The 24052-nt window shown below is 39.0% G+C and overlaps 3 protein-coding genes across 9 annotated transcripts; 2 read left to right on the top strand and 1 right to left on the bottom strand.

Moving 5' to 3' along the window:
- The first annotated feature begins 85 nt into the window (after positions 1–85).
- On the top strand, positions 86–17798 carry LOC132199140 (probable phospholipid-transporting ATPase IA). 7 transcript variants are annotated; one of them, XM_059623655.1, is made up of 18 exons: positions 86–531; positions 3932–4064; positions 10681–11051; positions 11202–11362; positions 11422–11897; positions 11953–12056; positions 12114–12477; positions 12646–12983; positions 13040–13177; positions 13272–13424; positions 13484–13855; positions 13907–14092; positions 14189–14452; positions 14566–14684; positions 14739–14873; positions 14930–15028; positions 16042–16130; positions 17324–17798. In XM_059623655.1, the coding sequence occupies exons 2-18, from the start codon at positions 3998–4000 to the stop codon at positions 17419–17421; spliced, it is 3534 nt and encodes a 1177-aa protein (XP_059479638.1). In that variant the 5' UTR covers positions 86–531; positions 3932–3997; the 3' UTR covers positions 17422–17798. The 7 variants fall into 7 exon arrangements, 6 of the variants coding, with proteins under 6 accessions (XP_059479638.1, XP_059479639.1, XP_059479633.1 ...); XR_009442081.1 differs by lacking the exons at positions 86–531; positions 3932–4064 and adding exons at positions 5247–6099; positions 15810–15841 and having other exon boundaries at positions 17324–17358; XM_059623650.1 differs by lacking the exons at positions 86–531; positions 3932–4064 and adding an exon at positions 5248–6099.
- Positions 17799–18004: 206 nt separating this feature from the next.
- On the top strand, positions 18005–21316 carry LOC132199141 (phenoloxidase 1). Its single transcript, XM_059623657.1, has 8 exons — positions 18005–18164; positions 18452–18582; positions 18637–18829; positions 18883–19106; positions 19342–19797; positions 19854–20336; positions 20390–20525; positions 20639–21316. The coding sequence occupies exons 1-8, from the start codon at positions 18125–18127 to the stop codon at positions 21187–21189; spliced, it is 2214 nt and encodes a 737-aa protein (XP_059479640.1). The 5' UTR covers positions 18005–18124; the 3' UTR covers positions 21190–21316.
- Positions 21317–21335: 19 nt separating this feature from the next.
- Positions 21336–23564, bottom strand: LOC132199142 (TNF receptor-associated factor 6-A-like). Its single transcript, XM_059623658.1, has 6 exons — positions 23429–23564; positions 23219–23358; positions 22791–22974; positions 22531–22734; positions 22163–22310; positions 21336–22102 (listed from the first exon to the last, which is right to left on the bottom strand). Exons 1-6 carry the CDS (start codon positions 23486–23488, stop codon positions 21525–21527), a joined length of 1314 nt encoding a protein of 437 aa, XP_059479641.1. The 5' UTR covers positions 23489–23564; the 3' UTR covers positions 21336–21524.
- Positions 23565–24052: the final 488 nt, after the last annotated feature.

Genomic DNA, 24052 nt, shown 5'->3' with positions numbered 1-24052 from the left:
CTTTTTTCCTTTATCTTCAACCGTTCTTAAGATGAGCAGCTTTTGTTTGCTTTTGCTCTTGTTACCGGTAGGCGTCGTTGCGACCTGCATTCTGCAGTCTGCTTTTAGCCAAGGCGTACGTAACGTAAACGTACGTATAGCCATAGCGTAGAATTATGCACACTCCAGTGCTGCAATAATAACTGCTAACGTTAAACGTTAGTTACATAGTTTAGTGCTTCGGTTGGTCCGTTCCGTCCTGCGTCCCTCCCCAGCCTTCCAGCTGCTGGCATTGGCGTCGAACCGTCGCCGCCGCGGTCAACAAGCATCACCGTAGAATGTTTTTCTGCGTCTCTTCGCCCTTCAACTTCCACCAAGTTTTGCATGAATGCTCGAACTGAGAAGACCGAAAATAAGAAAAGCCGTTGCTGTTTTCCGTACATAGCTCTGCTGGACAGCCTGGACATGTCTGCGACGAGCAAAATGTACACAGCGGTTTAAAAAAACCATCAGTCATTCCGAATTCATCGACATCAGGAGAAGTTTGACTAGGTAATATAACTATTTTTAATTTTGGTTGACAGAGACAGTCAAGATTTGTTTACGTTAACATTTATTTTTAGAATTTTTATTTTGTTTTTATGAAAGGATAATCGTAAAAATAATAATTTTTAGTCGTCAATAATTACAAAAATCGCATGACATTGTAATATTTTCTATTATCAATTTATGTCATCATTTCCTGGGGTTTTTCCTGCACTACTTTTGGCTATACGAGATATAATATAAATATGTAATAACTGTTAAAAGCGTTGCGTAAAAATCTACCAAATGGATTGCAAATGTTCCTCGTCGCTTGTGTCGTAAAAATTGTCTGATTGAGAGTGCCGCCGGCTTGGCAGAAATGAATGATTGACGTCAATCGCGCCTCAATTGGCAATTGGGACGAGAGTGGTACAAGTGCAACAATATTTTGATGATCCAGTGAATGCCAAAATTTTAATTATTGTTCAAAGTCATTTTGCTCCAGTGATAATTTTTCCAGGTCAGGAGTTGGATAATAATTTTATGCGTTTTATGTAAATTGAGGTCACGTTTTTCTCTCATTTTTCCTTTCTGCACAAATTGAATTGAAACAGAATTGTTGTATGTCACATTATGTTTTAATCAGCAGCTAAACAAATAGAAATATTTAAATTAATTTGATCTCACTGAAGATATTTTTTTAAAGGCATAATTATAGTAAAGGTTAAATAAAATTTCAAGATTTAATCAATTCATTATATTTAATGAATTATTAAGTTTTAAGTGATTAAAATGATTATTCTTTTAATGATTTCCTTACAAAAAAAAAATCGTAAATTTATCGGGAGAACTGAATTGTTCAAATTTCAAATTTTTACATTTGGAATTTTGTAAAATATTTTTTGTCTTTAAAAATTGCCCCATCAAAATTGATAAAAATTTCAGAAAATCTCGTTCATATCACCCCAATTAAGGTTAAAAAATAAAATCATTATCTCAGTCGACTCAAATAATTTACATTGATCTATTGGAAAAAGGTTGAGAAGTTTTATTTACAGTGTATATTATGTCTTAAAAAAACTATTAAGTGTTAAATTAATTGTGTTTATTTTTGTTTTAATTAAATTTATTTATTTATTTATTCTCCATTCAATGCAGTCATGAGTGCTTAGCAAAAAACTATACACATAAATTTAAATTTTTATACCTACAACTTACTATACGCAAACCACAAACTTTACTTTTAATTTCTTATCAAGAATCTAATATTTGGTTAAAAACTTCCGCATTTTATTTTTTCATTTCCGCTGGGCAAACCAAAATATTAATTTTATACGTCATATGAATGGGGGAAATTAAGTTCAGAAGTCATCCCTTGATAATATTGCTTCCAACGTGAGAATCCCAGGAGGACTACACTGAAAAAAATAATATGCAATTTATTATACGAATAATAACTTTTCAATGTTGATTGTGCATCGATTGACGCTCTTTAAAGTGGGTTGCAATAATGGGCGTATTGGGGTTGCCGACGAGTTCAGGTGGCACGTGGGGCTGGACAGAGCCCATCAATTTATTTAACAGGTAATTCCACGTGCGGGTGAACGTAAAGGACGAACGGACAGGGTGTGGTCTCGATTGTCCAGACTCAATCACAACCGCACCCAAATCTTAATGCACGTCGGAAAACTGTGATCAAGTCACGCATCCCCCCAGTGAACTCCCGCCGACATTCTGATTGCCTGGATGTTGAATAATTTCTTATTGATTGGTCGACGGAAAATGAATTTCGTCAGACTATTTCGGTCCCCTCGTGACAAATGTTAAACTTCTCGATTGGTGCGAATTTCCCTTTCAATTCACAAGAGATTCAAAGTAATAGAGATTTCGTATGTAACTGTAATAATTTGAATTAAATTTCGATTTAGGATAAATAAAATATTTTATCATTGAATAAGAAATTTTCACCGACAGTTAACATTTGTATCAAATTTCATTCACGAATGTCAATTTTATTCAACGACCATGGCCACCTGCCCGGCGACGACATTCCAGACTCCAGACTGTATTTTCATTGAATTTATTTGTCATCATGGCTATCATTGCACATTTAAAAGTTGATTTTTAAAGAATATTTGCAGGATAGGCAACCTGTGTAGCACAGAAAATTTTATTTTATTCATAATTGTAAGTATTTCTTTTATACCAGAAGGGTTAGCATTCAGGCCAACGAATGCTTCAATTTTGTATTTTGAAATTAAAAATCGGTAATTATTTCCCAGGGTAAGTGGCTTGTCATATTTTGTTTCAAGGGTTGCATAAATTCAAAATAAAAAATTCACATATTCCTGGAAACACTGAACCGATTTTTGTTTTCTAAATATGAAATAGAATTGAATGAAACCTGCCTGAAATATTTCAAATTTGCAAAAGTTATGACTGAAGTTCAATTTTCTGTGTTGTGCAGGTTGCGTTTTCCGCATACAAGTAAATCATCAAAACTTTTTCTAACACAATTTTTAATTTATTAAATTTGTCATGCCCAACGATTAATTTTAAAAATTACATCTTTCGGCAGATGGAAAATTAAAAATGAAGCTAGGATCAATTTAATTTTATAATTAATTTTTTATTTTTGTCTGCTATATAATTTGTTTGAAGAATTTGACACTCGAGGAAATGATGATGGAAATAAAGAGATCATCGGGCTTTTCCTCATTGCAAAAATTGTTTATATTCAAAAACAAAACGGCTCTACCAGTTTCGGTCACTTTTTCAGTGTCGGTATTTTTCATAAGCAAGAAAAATACAAAAAAAAAAAAGATCAGCAAAATTGATTTTTTTTTTTTTTTAGATTTTAATTTTAATCTTTAAAAGTGTTGTTTGTTTTTTTGTTCAATTTTGCTGATTTTTTTTTTTTTTTTAATTTTCTTGCTCATGAAATAGGGTCGCAGACCTTTGTTTTTGAATAAATTTTTGCAACGAGGAAAAGCCCAATCTCTTCATTTTCATGCTATATAATTGTATCAGAATATTGTTTTACTCATGGAAAAACTCAAAGACTATCAAGTTTTATCAACCATATTATTTTTCAACCACATCGGTAACCTGAAACTCTTGACAATATTTTGCACAGGCGGAATCGCTCCTCTGGGAGCAAACGCTAATTGCGACGTCCACCGCCAATGCGTGGGGGTTGGTTTGGCACCGGAGGTGTGCAAGTGGCCTCGGCGGCCTATTTGCGGCGGGCGTCGTTTGGTTCCGGTTTTGCGACGCGCAGACGTTCCGGCCAAAGGGCGGCTCTCAACCTTCTTTGTTTGATCGATAGGCGTGCGCGGGGCCCGCGGGGGTGACCTTTGGGCGAAAGGGCACCGAAATGGCACAGACACGACGGTTCTCAACACTCTTGTTCGTCCTTTGTTGGCAGGAGCAGCGCAGGAGGATGCGGTGGCACGTGCGACGGTCACCAGTCGGCCACACGTAGCCCTGAAAAATGTCGCCCGACCTAGCCGACGAGGACATCGAGCTCGCGAGTCGACAACGGCAACAGCACCATTACGGTTAGTCTCACTTTTCTTGTATTCTTTTTGTTTATTATTGTTCGTGCCGGTTGCAGAAGTCCAAGTCCAAGTTAAGATTGCTAATAACAAAATTAATTAATGAAGTAAAATTTGAAAATAAATCACTTTTTTAATTTTTAAGGCAAAATATTTTAAGTTTTAATAAAGATTTACTTTGAAGAAAATGAAACACGAGGAGATTTTCATGGAAATCAAGAGATTGGGTTTTTCCTCGTTGCGAAAATTGTTTTTATTCAAAAATAAAACGGCTCTACCAGTTTCGGTCACGGTCTGCGACCCTATTTCATGAGCAAGAAAAAATTAAAAAAATCAGGAAAATTTAAAAATTATGTTAGTTTTCAGATTTTAATTTTAACTAAAATGTGGTGCTTTTTTCAATTTTTTTAATTTTATCCCTTGCTTGAAATTGGGTCGCAGACCGTGATCGAAACTGGTAGAGCCGTTTTGTTTTAGAATAAAAATTAATTTTCTCTTCATTTCCAAAGATTTACTTATTTATTCAGTTGAATCTCTTTGGTTCGTGAAGTAAGAAAAGTTATGTAAGATTTTGTTGTATTTCACTTCTGAAATAATATCAAAATAGCGCTGAAGTCATGCGCAGAATAGTCCTAGTGTCAAAATATTTGGTCCAAAAGATTCCAAATTGGAAGGGTTCCAAAAATAATGTAACAAAAAGTTCAAACGGGAGGAACGCGTAACTGGACTGCTTGAAATGTGCCAAAGCCGAGTCCGTTTAGATTTGACAAATTAGTCCCGACCGTATTCTTTATAAATAAAAATTATACACATCCGCTGTTCTAATTTGGTTAATTCAAGTTCACATTGTTAAAAGAGCTTTCTGTATAAATTTTAAGATCTTCATTTTTTTCTACAATTTTTTTGGTCCTTCTCCAAGTTCTCCATTTCCTAAAAAAAATTCTCTCTCTCACTGAAACTTTTGAGTTGATATCGTTTTTTGTCCAGACTTGATGCCAAGAGTCAAATACAAGAATGTAAATCTTGGAGTCTCAAAAAATTTTAATGTTTTATTCATAATGAATAAAATTTACATATACTAGATTTTTATACTAGACTTTCATATGTACTGAATTCAAAATGAAAATCACTGATTGAATATAAGAAATTATTAATTTTGGACTATTTTGAGCAGAAGGCGTTTGTTAACAATAATTTTAGCATCAACTCTATCCATAAACTTTTACTTTTATATCAGAATATCAAAGGGTATAAGTTGTATTATCGTCCGAAAAATAAATTGGCTGAAATGGAATTATGCTGGGTTGAATGATTTTACTGCGCCGCTTTCTTTCGTCGTTGGCTTTGTTGGAGCGAGCGCAGCAGTGGCGAATAAAAAAAGGGTCGCAAAGGGGAAGGATCGAGCACGAAATCGCCTTTTGCCTCCGAAGAGGGTTTAACAAGAAAAAGAAATAGATGCGGCGAATGAGTGGGAAAATCCGCAAACCGGCCGCCAGAGGGCCTGTGCCCTTTGACCGGGTCACGTTCGCCCATCGATCCGCGACGCTATCAAGCCGAGAGAAGCTCAAGTTGCGCAAGGTGAAGTCGCACGACTGCTGCATACAATTTCAGAGCGGAAGTTGTTGCGAGAAAGAAAATTTAACTAATTCACATATCGATATGTCCACCTGAAAAAAAAAATTGAAAATATTCTCTGAAAATGATTTTCTTTGGAGTAAAAAATAATATAATAATTTTATTCATTGGGAACTAGAATTTATTTCAAATTTCCACGTCGAGTGATTCGCCCCGTCCGCTTATTGACCCCAATGAAGTGCACATTAAACAATCGGTGGGAATCGTCGGAGTTCGACGAGCCGATTATTGACTCGTCAATCCTGTTAGTCGCGAATGGCGAGTGCGCCACTGAAGCTAAGGGGCCGCGTAGGGTCCCGATTCGGACCCAGGGCGGGCCCCTCGGTGCTGGTGAGCGCGCGCACGGCCCGGGCACGCTTCTCGGTGCGCCGCAACCACGAGTCGCTGGTTGACGAGCAAGACGGTCTGTGGTGCCAACGTCCGTGTCTTATCGAGCTTGGGCCAATTGGGCCGCTGCCGAGCGCCCTTAAACCCGCCGCGTATAAAGCTTTCTTTGCTGCCGCACCATATTATAGTATATAGAAGAGAAAAATGAATGACATTTTTCTTTCCCTTGAGTAGAATGTAGACAGAAATAATGTTGTTGTATTGTATATAGCGTTGCTTCCTTCGTCTTACTAAAAGCAAGTTGGCTAATCGAAATATTGTGTTTCTAAATTTACTCTAAGTAGTTTCTCCTTTTTAAAAGGTTTTACTGAAATTAGATTTTAAATAATGGAAACATTTTGACTTGCAATTAAGAAGTTACTTTTAAATGACACAAAATATTGTACCTTTTGTGTATCAAAAATAAAAAACTTCATTAAAATCTGTAAAATTAGGGCAAAAAGGGCCTGGATCACGATTTTGTCCAATTCCAGAGCTGATCAGCAGACTTGAATGTTTCGACTGCACCTCTGCACTCTTTTGGGCTAGTTTCATCTGCGACAATTCTTATAAGACATAATCTAATTATTAAAAAAAATTATTTTTATATTATATAATTTGCATTTATTTTTAGTAGTAAAAAAATAAACATTTTTAATGAAAATTTTATTATTCTTTGTATTTGTTATAATGATATCCTTCCAATTTACAATTTGAACCAATAAATTTTACAATCTTCAAATAGTTGATAGTGTATTATTTGTTTGTGTTGTAACGTGAAAAGCAGTTTCAGGGTTTAATTAATGAAATTTGGAAGAATAAAAATGCAAAAGAACCAAAGAAAAAATGAATATTAAGTAAAATTTAGTGTTTTAAAAGGTTTTTCACGTGGTTTTACTGAAACTGTGCGAGAAAAACTTGGCTTTAAAGAATGGAATATGTACCAAAATTTTGACTTTTAATTAAGCAATTAATTTTAAATGACTCTAAAAATTAATATTTCTGTGTCACAAAAAAATCCTCAATTAAGACCCGGAAAACTCAGGCAAACAGAGTCTGCTCATGAGCCCTCTGGAATTGGACGAAATCGCGATCCAGTCCAGTTATGTTGCTCTGTTTTGCCTTAGTTTTCCGGGTTTTTATAATATAATTTTTTATTCTTTGTGACACAAAAAAAATTAATTTTTGAGCCATTTACAAAATAATAATCTGAATTAAAAAACAATTTTGACTTTTATTCCATTCTTTGAAGCTAAGGTTTTCTCGCACAGTTTCTGTAAAACCACGTAAAAATTGTTAAAAACACTTAATTTTACTTTTCATTAATTTTTTCTTTGGTTTTAATTTTACTTTTTTGCCTCTGAATTTAATTTTGTCAATACATCGTAGCTTTTTTTTCCTGACAATTTGTGCAGACAAGATTGAGATAAGAAAAGAACTAATTGTTCAAATAAATGGAATGATTCATTCAGGAATAAGTACGTAATTTTAAAACAAACAGATTTAAACCCAGGAGTTTTTATTTCATAATACAATATTTGACATTCTCCTTGTTTACTGTCACAGCCCTAAAAATACTGATAAGCCTCTGCAGACTGCTGGGCTGTAATGACTGTATACTGATGAGTGTGAGTTGTTAATCGCCTTTTCCAAGTACACACCTGATCGTATATATTATTTGTCTTTAACCTGAGAGATAAGATAAAGCACATTTTATAGACTTTCTATACTTCCCGCTCCAAATCTGATTCGAGCGTCGCAGCCAAATTTGAATCAATTTAAACTCGTACATCGTGTTACGTCGGTGCTTTTTATTCGCGGTCACGTGGAGCGAGCCAGTAAAATCAGCTGATGATGGTTTCCGCACACAGCTGACAAGAAGGGAATTGTCGGCTGAATATGGCTTTGTCCGCATTCGCAAAGTTTAATTAACTGACCGCGTTTGGTCCGTTTAGCGCAGTTAGCGCGCGATGTTGTTTCCTCTGTGGCGCTCTTTCCTCCACGACAGAGACCACGCAATACTCCTCCAAACGCCTCTGCTTTCTGCCGCAGGTATCGTTTTGTTGACAAATAACATGAGATGATATCCAAAAATAAAGCAGATTTGTTTTGAAATGTTTTCAAGTTTACAAAAAAACTTTTTTTTAATTGAAACCGGGCGAACCTAGTTAAAATTCACCTCGAGTGTTTGCATTCAATTTTTTTTCAATTTCAAGATAAAAAGTTTATAATGCACCGGTCTGCAATTTTCAGTTACGATCTGCGACCCTCCATGTCAGAAATTGAAATTTTTGTTTCAATAAAAATATTTAAATTTGAATTCTTATGATTTTACTACTTGAATAACTCCTCCAAAGCCCACTTTTATTTGTGATGTAAAATTACATTTCATGCTGAAATAAGGAGCTGAACTTTCAGACTTTCAAACCACTCCTTGTTCCAATGCCTTATCTTTTGAAGGTTCTTTTTAGTCTTACGTTCTTGTTAGCGCTGATTAGCGTCACCAAAGCTATCAGCACAGGTAATTTCTCGTCCTCATAGTAATTAGCGTTATTGACGAAAAATTGCTAAAAAGAAGAAAGCACCATTTTTTAACTCTCCGTTCTCGGAAGTCGCTCACTTTGCCTCTAAAAATAACTAGCCCTGAATTATATTTTGAGAGGTTTTTCGTGGTTCTACTGAAACTGCACGAGAAGAACTTGGCTTGAAAGAATGGAATTCATGCTAAAATTTTGACTTTTAACAAAGAAATTAAAAATGGAACAAAAACTTTACCTTTTTATGTTCCACAAAAAAATAAAAACTTAATTAAAACTCGGAAAATTAGGGCGGAGTTGCAGTTGTAAAATTCAGGTCTGCTGATGAACCTTGGAATTGGGCGAAATCGCGATCCAGGCCAGTTATTTGATTATTTTTGACACAAACAGGAAAGATTTTTGATTAATTTTAAATTAATTTCTTGATTAAAAGTCACAATTTTGGTATGCATTCCATTTTCTATTCTTCAAAGCCAAGTTTCTGTAAAACCACGAAAAAAATTAAACCCTGAATCTTCTTCACACTTTACAACATAAAAACAAAGACACTAATTAAAGCAGAAAAAACACGCAAAATACCAACTATTTGAAGTATTTTTTAGAATTTCCCATTTTCCATTTCAATTGCCTCGACGACAAAACCGTGAATTATGTCATCACGTCCGCCAAGCTTTTTCTCAATTGTTTTTAATTCTGGCTTTCCTCCAATAATCCTTCGCGCGCCCTGTTGCTGTCGTGGGGAGTCGGTGATCAGCGGGGGCCGCGTTGCCATGGTGACCGGGGGTGGCTTTCGGTCGGTGGCTCAGTCAGTAGGGGGTGAAAGTGGAAGAGGCGAAATGGCGCCGCCGGAATGAGCACCAGGGTCGGGCCGCCGCAACTCCGCTTCTGGGCCTGGGCCGAACAATCGACCCCCGAGTTGTCCGACCGCGCCGCCATTCTCCGGGGCCGCACCCGACCCAGTAAGTGCGCGCATTGCCCCGACCCCAGGACTCCCTCCGACCCCGCCAAATCCGCTCCAACCTGTTATAATCTCGCACTTCTCTCATCCTCAAGCATGTCATGGATTAATGATTAATTGGTGCATGTGACATTTTGACGTTTTCCTCTTCGTTTGGAATTAAAATTAAAATAAGTAAAATACAAGTCCGAGAACAACTTTGCCTCCAAAAATATAATAAATCTGTTGATTCAATTTGATTTAGCATGATTTTCATTTGCGCAAATTTCTCCCCTTGAGATTTGCAGGCGCCTCCCGATGACATAACAAAAAGCTTTTTTACACTCCGCAGTCGTTCGAAGACATAAAAATTTTATGACGGCCAAAAAAACTGTCTCATTTTGGCGCTGGAGCTTTGTCCCTTGTGTCCTTCAGCAGGCCCCGATCGATTGAAAAGCGTATAAGTCACATATTGATTGCATTTACATTTTTAAGTAGACAGGTGTGCGACTTAATTGTTGCAATTAAATCGGATGACTCAGGAAATTGACCTAATTAGTATTTTTTTTAGCTTGTTCTTAAATTAGATAAAATAAAATAGGCAAGAAAATTGTTAACAATTTGCATTAATCAATTTCCAAGATAAAATTAATTAATCAATAATATTAAATAATGAATATTGAAAGCATTTTAAGTAAAAAATGAATAAAAATTTAAAATGAAATAAAAGTAAAATATGGTATTAGGTGAATTGATCTTAAAATTAACATATTTTGTTGATTCACTTTTATGCATTATTCACGAAGGATTATATTGTAAATGGGCGTGGAGGTGCCTGTGCAAAAATCTATATGGAATAAAGTTGAACTACTACGAGAATAGAATATTTATAATGGATTCGCTCTCGTGACCCAGGCTCGTAACTAAAGTTTCCTGTTCGTAGAAACAGCTCGTGGAATATTTAACACCATTGTATGATTTCGAAGAAATATTTCCCACTTATTTTAATTCACATGTGTGTTTGCAATAACTCAAGTAGTCATTTCCATAAATAACTAAAAAAAATTACAATATAAATTTCTTTCCATTTGATTCTTTTTGCCCACGAAAGTATTAAAATCAAAATGTTGTTTGTTGTCAACAGAGGATGATGACCAGACTTCAGGTCTATCGGAGGGCCGGGCCGGCGGGCACAAGGCGGTGCGGCGCATCTGGTTCAATCGGCACCTGTGGGACGCGGCGGCGGTCGACACCACCGACGGCGGTGCGTCCCAACCGACGCCGCCACCGCAGCGCTTCTGTTCCAACTACGTGTCGACGGCCAAGTACAGCTTCATCTCCTTCTTCCCTTGCTTTCTGTACGAGCAGTTCCAGCGCTACTCCAACTGTTTCTTCCTCTTCATCGGTTTGCTCCAGCAAATTCCGGACGTGTCGCCCACCGGACGCTACACGACCATCGTGCCCCTCTTCTTCATTCTCATGATCTCGGCCATCAAGGAGGTCATTGAGGACTATGTGAGAATTCAATTTCATTTAATTCCTAAACTATTTAGATCAATTTTAATGTCAGAACTCATCCGATGCAATTTTATTAGTAATTTGAGTAATTTTCTTATTAGAAATTATTATTGGTGAGATATAGTGTAATAATAATGAATGTTTTAGAAACGGCACAAGGCAGACAATGAGACAAACAGACGCAAGGTGGAAGTTTTGAGGAGCGGTGCCTGGGATTCTGTGATGTGGCGGAACGTTGAAGTTGGGGACGTCGTCAAGGTGCACAATGACTCCTTTTTCCCTGCAGACATGGTGCTCCTCTCATCTAGGTATTCAATAAGATTGCTTTCTTTTGAATTAAAAAGCAAATTAACAATGCATTACATAGTGAGCCTCAGGGAATGTGCTACATTGAGACTGCCAATTTGGACGGAGAAACAAATCTAAAGATCCGACAGGGACTTAGCCAAACCTCGTCGCTTCTCGACACGGCGCAACTTCAAAGTTTTGCTGCCAGTCTAGACTGCGAACCGCCGCACTTCAACCTGTACGACTTCAGTGGTAACGTCACAGTGATGGGCCGTGGTTCTCTACCCCTAGGACCGGAGCAGTTGCTGCTGAGAGGTGCCAAGCTGAGGAACACCAACTGGATTTTTGGCCTGGTTGTTTACACCGGTGTGGACACAAAGCTGATGCAGAATTCAAATAAGGCGCCCCTCAAGAGGTCCTCTTTGGACCGTGCCACCAACTCTCAGGTTCTCATCCTCTTCGGCCTGCTCGTCGGTCTCTGCATTGTGAGTGCAATCTTCAACGCCATCTGGAACTCCGTTAACGCGGAAACACACACATACATCCCCATGAAAGGTTTGCTTTAAACTTATTAAAGTTAAAAGCTGTTAAAAATATCTATTATTTTCAGATTCTACAAATTTTTTCTACAATCTGCTTACCTTCATTATCCTCTTCAACAATCTCATTCCTATTTCCCTTCAAGTTTCACTAGAAGTTGTAAGGTATTTTCAGGTAAGTTTGTCACATTTTTCTTTTGTTTCTTTTCATCTTACGGTGGATTTAAACTAGGCAACCTTCATAAATGAGGACAAAGAAATGTTCCACGTCGAGTCAGGGACGCCAGCTGCGGCGCGCACGTCGAACCTGAACGAAGAGCTGGGCCAGGTCAAATTCATCTTCACTGACAAGACTGGCACGCTGACGTGCAACGTGATGGTGTTCAAGAAGTGTTCTGTGGCTGGAGAGGTGTTTGGCTTTCCCGAAGCCCACGAACAGCCGCACGAGTCACACTTGATCCGCACCATGCTTGCAGCTGACAAACCGACGGGGCAGCGCATCCGAGAGTTCCTCACGTTGCTGGCTGTTTGTCACACAGTCATTCCTGAGCGTGACAAAGAAAATGGTACTATCCTCTACCATGCAGCTTCGCCTGGTAAGTAGATTTTTATTTCAATCTTATAATTGTTGCTGTTTAAAATTGAAATAAAAAGTAAAACAGTTTCGGATCACAAATCCATCCATTGCAGTGCGCCTCGGTTGACTATTTATTTATTTTAAAATGATTTTCCAACAAACTTTAATTTTTTTTTTTCATTTCCAGATGAGAGAGCCTTGGTGGAGGGTGCGCGTCAATTTGGCTTTGTCTTTGAAACGCGGGTGCCTGAGTTTGTCACAATCAGCGTATTGGGATGTGAGGAGCGCTATGAGATCCTGAACGTAATTGAATTTACAAGTACACGCAAGCGCATGTCAGTGGTGGTGCGAACGCCGACTGGACAGATCAAGCTTTTCTGCAAAGGCGCCGATTCTGTCATTTTTGAGCGGCTAAATGACCGCACGAACTGCGACCTCACTTTGCACCACCTCGAGGGATTTGCCACTGAGGGTCTGCGCACCCTTTGCTGCGCCGTTGCAGATATTTCAGAAGAGCACTACGAGGTCACTTCTTAAATTACCAAAAATTCAATTGAAAAGCTAATTAAATTAAAATACAGGAGTGGAAGCATACCTATCACAAGGCAGCAACGGCACTGCAAGATCGAGCTACACGAATTGAAGAAGCGGCCGAGCTAATTGAAATCGGCCTTCGACTGGTCGGCGCCACTGCTATTGAGGACAAACTACAAGATGGGGTGAGTTTTGAATGAAATTTTAAATTTTTCTTACCAATAAATTTAATCTTTTTCAAATTTTTTGATTAATTTTAAATTAATCTTTATAACATAGGTTCCGGAGGCCATTGCACAGTTTCTTAAGGCTGATATCCATGTATGGATTTTAACGGGCGATAAACAAGAGACGGCCATTAACATTGGCTACTCGTGTCGTCTTTTAACTCAGGGCATGCAGATCCTTATTCTAGACCAAGGAAGTTTAGATGTAAGATTAATTCATTAAACACCAATTTGATATCATAATTAATTATTACCTAATTGCAGAGCACTAGAGATAAAATAAATGAGTACATTCGGAGTATAAGTGCGCTGGGCGGCGGCGGCTGCTCAGCGCGGGACAGTGACTTTGCACTGATCGTTGATGGGAAGACGCTTACTTACGCACTGTCATACGACCTTTGTCGTGAATTTCTTGCACTTTGCACAAGCTGTCGATCAGTGGTGTGCTGTCGCGTCTCTCCGCTGCAGAAGGCTGAAGTAGTTGGCATGGTCACTGCGCACACAAAATTCATTACATTAGCAATTGGCGACGGAGCCAACGACGTCGCCATGATCCAAAAGGCCAACGTTGGAATTGGAATTTCTGGTCAAGAGGGACTTCAGGCTGCCTGCGCATCTGATTATTCAATTGCACAGGTATTTAGTTTTAATTGATATAATTTCAAATCACTAATTTAATTTGTATAGTTTCGTTATTTGGCCCGACTGCTGTTTGTGCACGGAGCGTGGAATTACGCGCGAATGAGCAAACTGATCCTGTACAGTTTTTACAAGAACATCTGTCTGTATGTCATCGAGCTGTGGTACGCCATCTATTCTGGGTGGTCTGGTCAGATCCTCTTTGAGCGCTGGACCATTGGATTCTACAATGTGGTTAGTAAAGTTGAATATTAAATAATTATTTCAAATTGTTTTCTAAATGTAATGTTTTAATTTTGTTCCTGATACTGAAACTTCAAAATCTTGCAGCTTTTCACAGCAGCGCCCCCGCTGGCAATGGGCCTGTTCGACCGAGCCTGCAGTGCTGATGCAATGATGAGCTTCCCGCTGCTGTACAAGAGTTCTCAGCTCGGCAGCGCTTTTAACCGTCGCGTCTTTTGGATCTGGATTGCCAATTCCCTGTTTCACTCCGTTCTCCTTTATTGGCTCCCTCTGATGGCCTTCCAGCAGGATGTTGTATGGAGCAATGGACGAGAGGGCGGATATCTAGTCCTTGGAAACACCGTTTACTCGGTAATCTTCTAAACTTAAGAAGGATGATTACTAGCTTGAAAAATATTTAGCTTTTTAAATATTAAAATAACTTTTTTAAAGATAAATGTTATATAAAAGTGATTTCTTTGCAGTATGTGGTAATGACGGTGTGTCTGAAAGCTGCGCTAGTCACTCATTATTGGACGTGGGTCACCCACCTAGCCATTTGGGGTTCCATCATTGCTTGGTTTATCTTCCTGGTCATCTATAGGTTAGTTTCGTGTTTCATTTTTTGACATTTTATTCAATAAAAAATTTTGTGCAGTAACTTCTGGCCAACAATCCCTTTGGGCGCTGTAATGGCCGGTCAGGACCACATGGTCTTCACGTCTCCCGTCTTCTGGCTCGGACTCGTACTCATTCCGTTTACAGCGCTGCTCCCGGATGCCACCATGAAAATGTATTTTATTCAATCCTTTTTAAGCAACATTCACAAATTCAAATTGATTTTTTCAGTGGTTGGCTTTGGACCAACAAGAATTTGGAGGAAAACGTACGCGAGAGTGAAGTGCGCAACCGTGACCCTAGTCGAATCATGCAGAAGGAGCGTAGCAGGTACCCCATTGCTCTAAATCATTACCATTCTACCCATAATCTGCAGTCTGTTCAATTTTTGTTCAATGCCAGGATTGAATAGACTGCAACATACCTTAAAACGCATGCGCGATGCATCATCCGATTTGTCCTTCTGCCCTGAACCTTTCATGACTGACTCCAAAAATGCGACCTCTTAAAGCAGACTAACCAATTAACCGCAACTGCGCGTGTGAATAACCTGACCAACTAATAAATCCTTTAAATTGACTTGACACTCTACCCCAGCATTGATATTATTATCCTTTTTCGATTGACTGACTTTTGAATTTGTACTTCTCTGTAATTCCCACTATGATCTCATTCGGATCGCTCTGTTGAAGTAGCGTTTGTACGAACACCTCCAAACCACCCCACCTGTGTCACTCTGTACCCAGCAACAAGGAGTTGATTCCTTGCCCGCGACTCTTAAGGTCTTACAAGTATACTTCTTGCAAATATTTAGTAGACCAAGAAGGCGCAAAACTGACGCATCACACTTCTTCCCGCACTCCCATGAGAGACATTATTTTACAACCGTTGCTGTCGCACTGACGCCTCTGATTTCACCCTCGGGTTGAAATTCACAAATATGAACAATTATCTGTACTTGAGAGATGAATAAACACTTCTTTTTTTTCGACGGGCGGGCTAACGAGACGATGGGTCCGAGGCGGTCGCGTGCGAGAGGCATGATCAACTGGCATGCAGTTTTGATTATGATTTGGTTATAATTCGTGTCTTTTTGTGCCTTTCTGTTTAGTCCCGTGCATGCTCAGGACCGCCCGCCCAAGTGTAAGTATTAATCTCAAATATTTGTCTCTCTCGTTGTGCATTTCTTCGGCTTGCTCGCCTTGGCTTCTATCCCATGCTCCCGGTGTTTGCTTTGCGTGTGTGTGCGTGCCTGAGTGCGTGTGGCCCCTTCTTGCCAAAAAACAAAAAAACAAAAAACCGCGAGTGCGGCGCCAGGCTCTGATCGCGGCTGCTGCTTGCAGACTGACCGAGACGGCACGGCTGCTCAAGAACGTCAAGAACGTGTTCCGCCGGGCGCCCAACAGTTCCAACATTGAGGTGGAACTCTCGCGTAAGTCTCAACACCGGTCCCTGTAGAGAATAAGAGACCCTTTGGAGCGTGCGTGCCTTTGCAACACCCTCGGCCCGATGGTTTAATTTAGTCTAACCCAAATCGCAATAGCTGCCCACTCTGTTCAACTAATGTTGTATATTTAACAATTAGGTAGACGCAGGTGAAAATTTGATAACTCAAAAACATGATAAATAATATCTAATTTTCCTGTTGCGCTCTAACTTTGTAAATAATCAAAAACCAACAACCATCTCTGTAAATTTTCAAAAAAGTGCTTCAAAAATAAGAGCACTATAAACATTTTACTATGTAAACTTTGAGATAATGGTTGAAATGGTTGAAATATATATTTTTTGACCACTTTTGAATACCTTTAATTTAATTAATAAAAAATTCAATTCTATTTTATGCCAATTGTGAAAGAAAAAATATATTTTGAGATGAAATGAAGAAAAATTTAAAAAGATAGATTTTAAAGTTTCAAAGGAGGGAGTTAGTAAGTTTAAAATATGCCTAAATCTTAATTTATATGATGGTGAAAATTAGATTAGAATATTTATTGATAATGATGAAAATGAAAAATTATTTTAATAATTTCGTTTTTTAATAACAGGATGGTATGTTCTTGTAAAACTGTACAGTTCGTAGTTCAGGTCGCTCTTTATTATAGAAAAAGCTCTGCAATATTTGACCCAATTTGACCTTCTGAACCAAATTACCTTATTGGTCCATCAAATAATGTACAATATTGTTGATAATTAATATATTATAATATTCCATTTTTACTGCAGTACATATTAATTGCTTTTCAGATGGACGCCCATTTTTTTTTTAGCTGGTGTCAATTTTCAAAACTTAAGACAATCAAAATTAGAAACCATCTCTTATTAACTGCCTCTAGAATTTAGAATTATTCTAAAATTGAGCTTGGAACTTATATGATTTCAACCAACGGCCTTTTTTCTTCTCATATTATTATAATATATTTTTTTTTCAATTGTGCAAACACGATAGCTTGGGTGTGGTTCCAACCTCAAAAGTGCTGCTCTCATCTTTGGCCCTGAGATATTCTTATTGAAGTTTTTTTTTTAATGAAAAAAAATTGGCAGCAAAATATGCTTAGTGCCAGGGATGAGCACACAGAAATATTGATCGTTACTTTAAATTTTGGTCTTCCTTGATTACCATAGATGGATATGCGTTTTCACAAGAGGAGCACGGCGCGGTGACGCAGTCTGAGGTGATCCGCGCGTACAACACAAACCTGCCTAAGCCCGAGGGCATGTGACCGCTGACCCTGTGATCTCATTATTCTAGATCTGATCAAAATTTATTGTTATATACATACAAATTTAATCCACTAATCAATTGTAACAAATTGATTTGAAATTGATTTTCATGAAAATTAATGTTAAAGTAAAGAAGAAAAAAAATATACTAAATGCGCGCATTAAAATCGTTGTCATGACGCCTGAATTGGAGTGGCAAATTAAATTAGCAAAACAAAATATTTTGCTTCTGCAATGATCAAAAACGTTCTGAATTTACGAACCATAATTACTCTTATTGCTGTGTTAAAAGCATCAAAAACATTGTTAACTGAAATTATATGAATGGTGACATGATGTTGCTCTATCTCTTAAATAAACTCGCGTGAAAAATGCTTGTAAAGCTTTTAATTTTCTAAACCTTCTCTTTCTAGAACTGAAATATTAGTTATGGTAATTAATGACAGTTTGTTGCTGAGGAGAGCGCACAACAAAATAACCGTGGGGAATCCCTGTCATGCCAAGGTGAAAACAAAAGTCGATATGAGAAACAATTTTCCCCCTCATCTAAGGTTCCCATTCACTGCGGCTGCAGTTAAAATATTTTTTACTTCGCTTGCGTCAATGAGCGAGACCAGTTTGGCGCAGAGACCAAAAGGTTCAAGGTTTTGCTGACCGGTTATTCTCACGATTGTGTCTTCACTTGGCTGGCAACAGTCTGAGATGCAGGTTCTTTTCTTTGCTGTTTTCCTCCTTGCAGCAGGTAAGATATAATATAATTATTTATTTATTTGTAACATTAGAAACTTTTATAATTAAATTTTAAACAAATTGAAGGGTCATGTTCAATTAATCCTTTATTTTTGGCCAGAAAATAATTTCACTTTTATTTTTGTAAGGGACGCAGCGTAAAATTTCTTAAATTATAGCAAACTTTATTCCAAAAAATCACAAAACCCCATTTTATGGAATTAAATTCAATTTACATGATTTATTAGGATTATTTTTTGCCAGTATATATTAATTTTTTCTCTCAATCAACAATTGCAGGAATAGTAAATTCGCAGAAGCCTTACAAACTTCAAGATGTAGCGCTGTCACTTTTGGAGCGGCCCACAGAGCCGGTTTTCATGCCAAAAGGTGAAAAGGGTCTAATCCTTGATGTGCCCCCGGAATACTTGGTATATAATAAATTATAATATTGTGAATTTTATGCAACTTTTCACTTTTTACAGGCAACAAAATATAGGGAGCAGGCAACTGCACTGAAGAACCGCTTTAGTGACGGCGACACTACCCAAGTACCCATCAAGGGCATTACTGTACCTGATATATCAGCCCTTCTGACACTGCCCCGCCGCGCTCAATTTAGCACCTTTGTGCCCATGCACCGCCAACTGGCGTCCAGGCTTATTGGCATCCTGATTGGTAAAATATTTCAATTTTATTTTTGACATTTTACTTATCTGATCGCAATTTAGGCATGAGGACCACTGAAGATTTTGTCTCAGCTTCTGCGTATATCAGAGATCGCATAAATCCGGGCCTCTTTGTCTACGGCTTCTCAGTGGCCGTGCTGCACCGACCTGACACAAAGGACGTTCACCTGCCTCCCCTCTCTGAAACTTTTCCTGATAGGTTTGTCGATGGTGCCTTATTTGTTCGAGCTAGAGAAGAAGCAAACATCTTGGACGAGACAGCCAGGGTAAATTTTAACACTCATTTTTATGACAAAATCAATTTATTTATGAAAGAGGGAAGAGATCAGGCCTTTCCTTGTTGAAAAATTGTTTTTATTCAATTACAAAACGGCTCATCTGACTTGAATAAAAACAAATTTTCAACGAGGAAAAAGCCTAATCTATTCACTTCTCGAGGGTCAAAATTTTCAAATAAATTTATTCAGATGAAGAAGGAATTTATAAAATCTGATATTTTAGACTCCTCTGGAGATCCCCGTAGACTACACTGCCACCAACCTAGAGCTGGAGCACCGTTTAGCCTATTTCCGTGAAGACTTGGGCATCAACCTGCACCATTGGCACTGGCATCTGATCTACCCCTTCTCCGGCCCCCGCGAGGTGGTGAACAAGGACCGTCGTGGCGAGCTCTTCTACTACATGCACCAGCAGATCATTGCTCGCTACGACTTTGAGCGCATGTGTAACCGTCTGCCACGCGTCAAGCGTCTGCAGAACTTCAACGACCCCATCGACGAGGCCTACTTCCCTAAACTGAACAGCCAGGTGGCCAGTCGTAATTGGGCCGGACGTCCCAGTGGCGCCATCCTGAGAGACGTCAACCGCGAGGCTGACCAGCTCAAGTTTGACATTGCCGAGCTGCAGCGCTGGAGGGACCGAGTCTTTGAATCCATCCACAGGGGCAGCGTTGATATGGTAAGAAAAAAATAATTGATTTAAGGAAAAAAAATTCATATATAATTTATTTTCAGCCGAACGGAACTCGTTTGGCTTTGACAGAACGTGATGGCATCGACTTCCTTGGAAACATGATCGAGCCTTCCGACCTGAGCCCAAATCAGCAACTTTATGGCAATCTTCACAACCTTTTGCACGTTGCTGTGTCATTAGTGCATGACCCTGACCAGCGCCACCTGGAGACCTTTGGAGTGATTGGAGATTCAGCCACGGCGATGCGTGATCCCGTATTTTATCGCATCCACTCGATGGTCAACGACATATTTACTGAGCACAAAAACACTCTGCCGCGCTATACCACCCAGCAACTGGACTTCCCTGGCGTCAGAATCACTGGAATTTCCGTGCAAACGCCCAGTTCAGCGCAAAATGTGCTAGAAACCTTCTGGCAAAAGAACACGGTCGACCTGAGCCGCGGCATGGATTTCAACCCTCGCGGAGCTGTTCTTGCCAGATTCACGCATCTCAATCACAGGGGCTTCCAAGTCAATATTAATGTAAATATATTTTTGAATTTGTAATCGTATCTTCATTGTGAATAAATTTGCAGGTTGAGAACCAGGGACAGGCTCGGCAGGCTCTAGTGCGCCTCTTCCTTGCTCCTAAGTTTGATGAGCGAGGGCAAGAATGGTCATTTGTTGATCATAAAAATGTTTTCATTGAATTGGACAAATTCACTGTTAACTGTAAGTAGTTTTTCTTTTTAATTGTAAGCAAGAAAATAATTTTTTTTTTAATTCGTCTAGATTGAAAAATAAAATAAATTTAAATGATAAATTTCCATAAATCAACTTTTCAGTGCAACCAAACAGAAACAACATTGTACGAGAGTCTCGAATGTCGTCTGTCACAATTCCATTTGAGCGCACTTTCCGCGACCTTGAGCAGAATAGACCACCTACGAACGCAAGTGGCGGCGTTCTCGACGATTTCAACTTCTGCGGTTGCGGCTGGCCGCAGCACATGCTCATTCCCAAAGGCAGCCCTGAAGGTTTCCCAAGCGTGATCTTTGCAATGATTTCGGACGCGCAGACCGACTGGGACTTGCGCGCGGCCAATCGCAGACCTGGACCCTGCGCCGAGGCGGCCTCCTATTGTGGAATCCGAGACCAAGCGTATCCTGATCGTCGCGCCATGGGCTACCCCTTCGACCGTCTGCCGCGCACTGGAGTCGTCACTACTGCACAATTCTTGACCCCCAACATGGCCCTTGGCGACGTCTTCATCAGACACTCGGACACCGTGATTGATCCGTTCACGCAGCAAAGACCGACGTCCAGACCACCCCCTCGCCCTCAGAGCCAGCAGAACAGACCTGCAAGGCCACCTCCCAGGCCCAACCAAGGCTAAGTAAACAGAAGATCAAATATAAATTTGCGGAGAAAAAAAAATAAAGAACTTCTCTCTCTACTTTTTTTCAAAAAGGCATTTTCTTTGTCTACGATATTCTTTGTTTCAGATAAAAAAAAAATTGGCAATATAAATTTGAAATAAAAAATATTTTTAATTAAAATCAAATATATTTCAAAATGATTTTTCTCAAAAACAAATTGTAGGACATGATAACAAATTTGGGGCTTGAGATTGTGAATTAATAATATTTTTTAATACTGATAAACCTCCCAAAAAATCAAAATCACTTTTCTATAAATTATTCTTAAATATAATTAGCAAATTGATTTAACTCAATCACTGCTCTCAATGTGCACTCTGATGATTATGGAATCGTCCTTGATGAATCCATCAGTAAGCAGGTCATGGAGAGATACAAACTCGGCAAAACCGAAGCCCCTGGGATTGAGGTCACGCTGAGGTCTCTGGAAGGCAGCCAAGTGACTCTCAGCAAACATGGTTTCTTGGATGTGGGACTCGGGCCGGCGCTGGTTTGCTGCAATCAGGGCGATGCGACCCTTGAAGGGCCATTCAAGGGAGACGTCGTGCTCACCCCTGACCAGGTGGACGTGCAGACTCAGGGCACTGCCCGCAGGGTTGAGGTTGAGACGCACGCAGAAGGAGTATCCGAAGGGCGCGGTGCGGAAGGGTGCGCTGTAGAGCATCTTCAGGCCAGGCAGCGCCGCTTGCATGGCCTTGAGCTGGCCTTGCACCCCTCGCAAGTGCCACACGTAGTGTCCAGACTGCAAAGACGACGATCCTGCTATGTCTCGTAGGTTTTCAATCTGGATGGCCTGCTCTCGGTTGCGCTGCTCCAGAGCCACCACCCGCTCGAAAAGGGACTTCAAAAGTTCCCCAGCACCTTCTTCAGCTATTGCAAAAATTTTATTAGAATCAAAAATCTTTTTTTGAAAATAATGAATGTAGGAACCTGCTTGGTGCTCAGCGCTGGCAGAACTGGCCTCGGCCTTTGGCGGCGCCTCCCATCTTTTGTCAGCCTCCTGGCTCTTGAAGTCGATCAGGTCTCTACTTTGCTCGCGTACCAAAACACTCAATTTGTTGTAAGCCGCTGACACAAGCTAAAAATTTAAATATTAAAATAGTAATAATCCAGCAAATCTAATATTATTTACAATTTTGTGCGTTGCAATTATTTTTCTTAATAAGAGCTAAAAATCCATCAAAAATTTTGATTTCACTGACTTAAAATAAATTTATCACGTCTGCAACTTTTTAATAAAAATTATTGTAAAAGCGTCAAGCACAAATTTTAAATAAAAGGATTTAAATAAATCATACATTTAAATGGTCGTGGATTTGTGAGTCCAGGTGAGCTGGCAGGTCAGCCCTTGGGACGGTGGCCCTGCAACCAACTTCTCTGAAGCGACACGAGCAAGGCACTTTAGCACATTCATCGTCGAGGTGCTTCTGCAGCTGCTCTTCATCCTGCAAAGCGGCGCCGCACCATTGGCACCCATCGGCACCGCTAATTGGCTCCGCGTTCTGAAATCCATCAGTAATTTATATTTTCAGCGGCTAGATTAATAATTTGAATTTACCTGGAACAAACATGAGACGACGTGTGACTCAAGTTCCCAGGGTGAAAGGGTGTCTTTGCAGCCGCGAGAGGCAAAAGGGCAGCCGAGGAAGGGTTCCATGATTTCGGCCAACACTCCCTTGTCAGGTATGAGATCCTTCTCGCCCAGCACCCTGTTATCTATTGGGCAACGCCCGTCCTTTTTCCTATAAAAATTTTAAATAAATCAATCTGAGTCAATCTATTCTTTTTTAAAAATACAAGATCAGGCTCTATATTTAAATTATTTGAGAAGAACCAAGTCACTATTTAAAAAAAAATACTTTTTTAATTAATATATATTTTTGTAAGTTCTATTTTGTGCAGATAAATCAAAATTTAATTCGAAAATTTCCTTACAACCAAAAATATTGTATTTCTTCAAATATTGAGTTATTTTTGTACACTCACTGTAGCCATTCGTTGATACACTCTTTGCAGAATCTGTGGCCGCAGCTGGTCAGCAAGGGTTCTCTTAGGCAGCCCAAGCAAATCGGACACTCAAACCGAGGGTCCAGAGTGGTCGCCGCCGCTTGGTCCGTCAGTATTACCTGAATAAATAATTCCAGAAGTAAAATAAACGCTGCAAATTTTAAGTGTTTAGCCGCGTTTAGCACTCACAGAATTGTTGGTGGCCGTCTTAGCCGCGGCTGAATCATGATCTGATTCGCAGGCATGCATCCTTTATGTGTCATCCAAATAGTATTTTTCAGAGAGATCCTCCCATTATACACCTGAATCCTGAATCACCTGTTGTTGGAAGGTGTGACTCATCCAAAGGTCAACACAAGTTGATTCTCGACGGTGGCGCTACCTTTCTGCTGCAGTTAAAATACTTAAAATATTATATTGTGCAGTAGTTTCATACTTTAATAGACTAAATTAAAATTAAATCTGTATGAAAAAATTAACCGTGTTTAAATTTTCATTTTTCGCATCGCTTGATTTACTGTAAGAAGAAACTAATTTAATTTAAAATATTTTAATCAAAATTCCTTTATTTTGTTACACTCTATATTTATCAGATTTAAATATAATTATGTGTACAGGGCACAAACAAAAGGAACAAAAATAATTATTACTTTGATTTGATTTCTAATTTTTTTTTACCCATGCATATTATTGATTTCTGTTTGAACTATTTACCATTTTTTGGAAATCATACACGAATGCTACAGATGATATAAAAATGAATTAAAATTAATCTAAAATTATTACAATTGTAATTATCGCAATCCCTTAACG

This window comes from Neocloeon triangulifer, unplaced genomic scaffold, assembly GCF_031216515.1.
Source record: "Neocloeon triangulifer isolate White Clay Creek 2 clone unplaced genomic scaffold, ASM3121651v1 ptg000013l, whole genome shotgun sequence".
Lineage (NCBI taxonomy): Eukaryota > Metazoa > Arthropoda > Insecta > Ephemeroptera > Baetidae > Neocloeon > Neocloeon triangulifer.
The sequence above is the reverse complement of the archived record's forward strand: the minus strand, read 5'-3'. Positions and strand labels throughout refer to the sequence as shown.

Excerpts from the sequence above, each read along its gene's own strand:
- LOC132199140 (XM_059623650.1), top strand. The coding sequence starts at position 5,952 with ATGGCGAGTGCGCCACTGAAGCTAAGGGGCCGCGTAGGGTCCCGATTC. Across the intron at positions 13,425-13,483 it reads TAGACCAAGGAAGTTTAGAT|AGCACTAGAGATAAAATAAA; the intron begins GTAAGATTAATT and ends ACCTAATTGCAG. Across the intron at positions 13,856-13,906 it reads CTGATTATTCAATTGCACAG|TTTCGTTATTTGGCCCGACT; the intron begins GTATTTAGTTTT and ends TAATTTGTATAG.
- LOC132199141 (XM_059623657.1), top strand. The coding sequence starts at position 18,125 with ATGCAGGTTCTTTTCTTTGCTGTTTTCCTCCTTGCAGCAG. Across the intron at positions 18,583-18,636 it reads ATGTGCCCCCGGAATACTTG|GCAACAAAATATAGGGAGCA; the intron begins GTATATAATAAA and ends CACTTTTTACAG. Across the intron at positions 20,337-20,389 it reads GCTTCCAAGTCAATATTAAT|GTTGAGAACCAGGGACAGGC; the intron begins GTAAATATATTT and ends ATAAATTTGCAG.
- LOC132199142 (XM_059623658.1), bottom strand. The coding sequence starts at position 23,488 with ATGCATGCCTGCGAATCAGATCATGATTCAGCCGCGGCTAAGACGGCC. Across the intron at positions 23,359-23,428 it reads AGACGGCCACCAACAATTCT|GTAATACTGACGGACCAAGC; the intron begins GTGAGTGCTAAA and ends TTATTTATTCAG. Across the intron at positions 22,311-22,530 it reads AAATCCACGACCATTTAAAT|CTTGTGTCAGCGGCTTACAA; the intron begins GTATGATTTATT and ends TTAAATTTTTAG.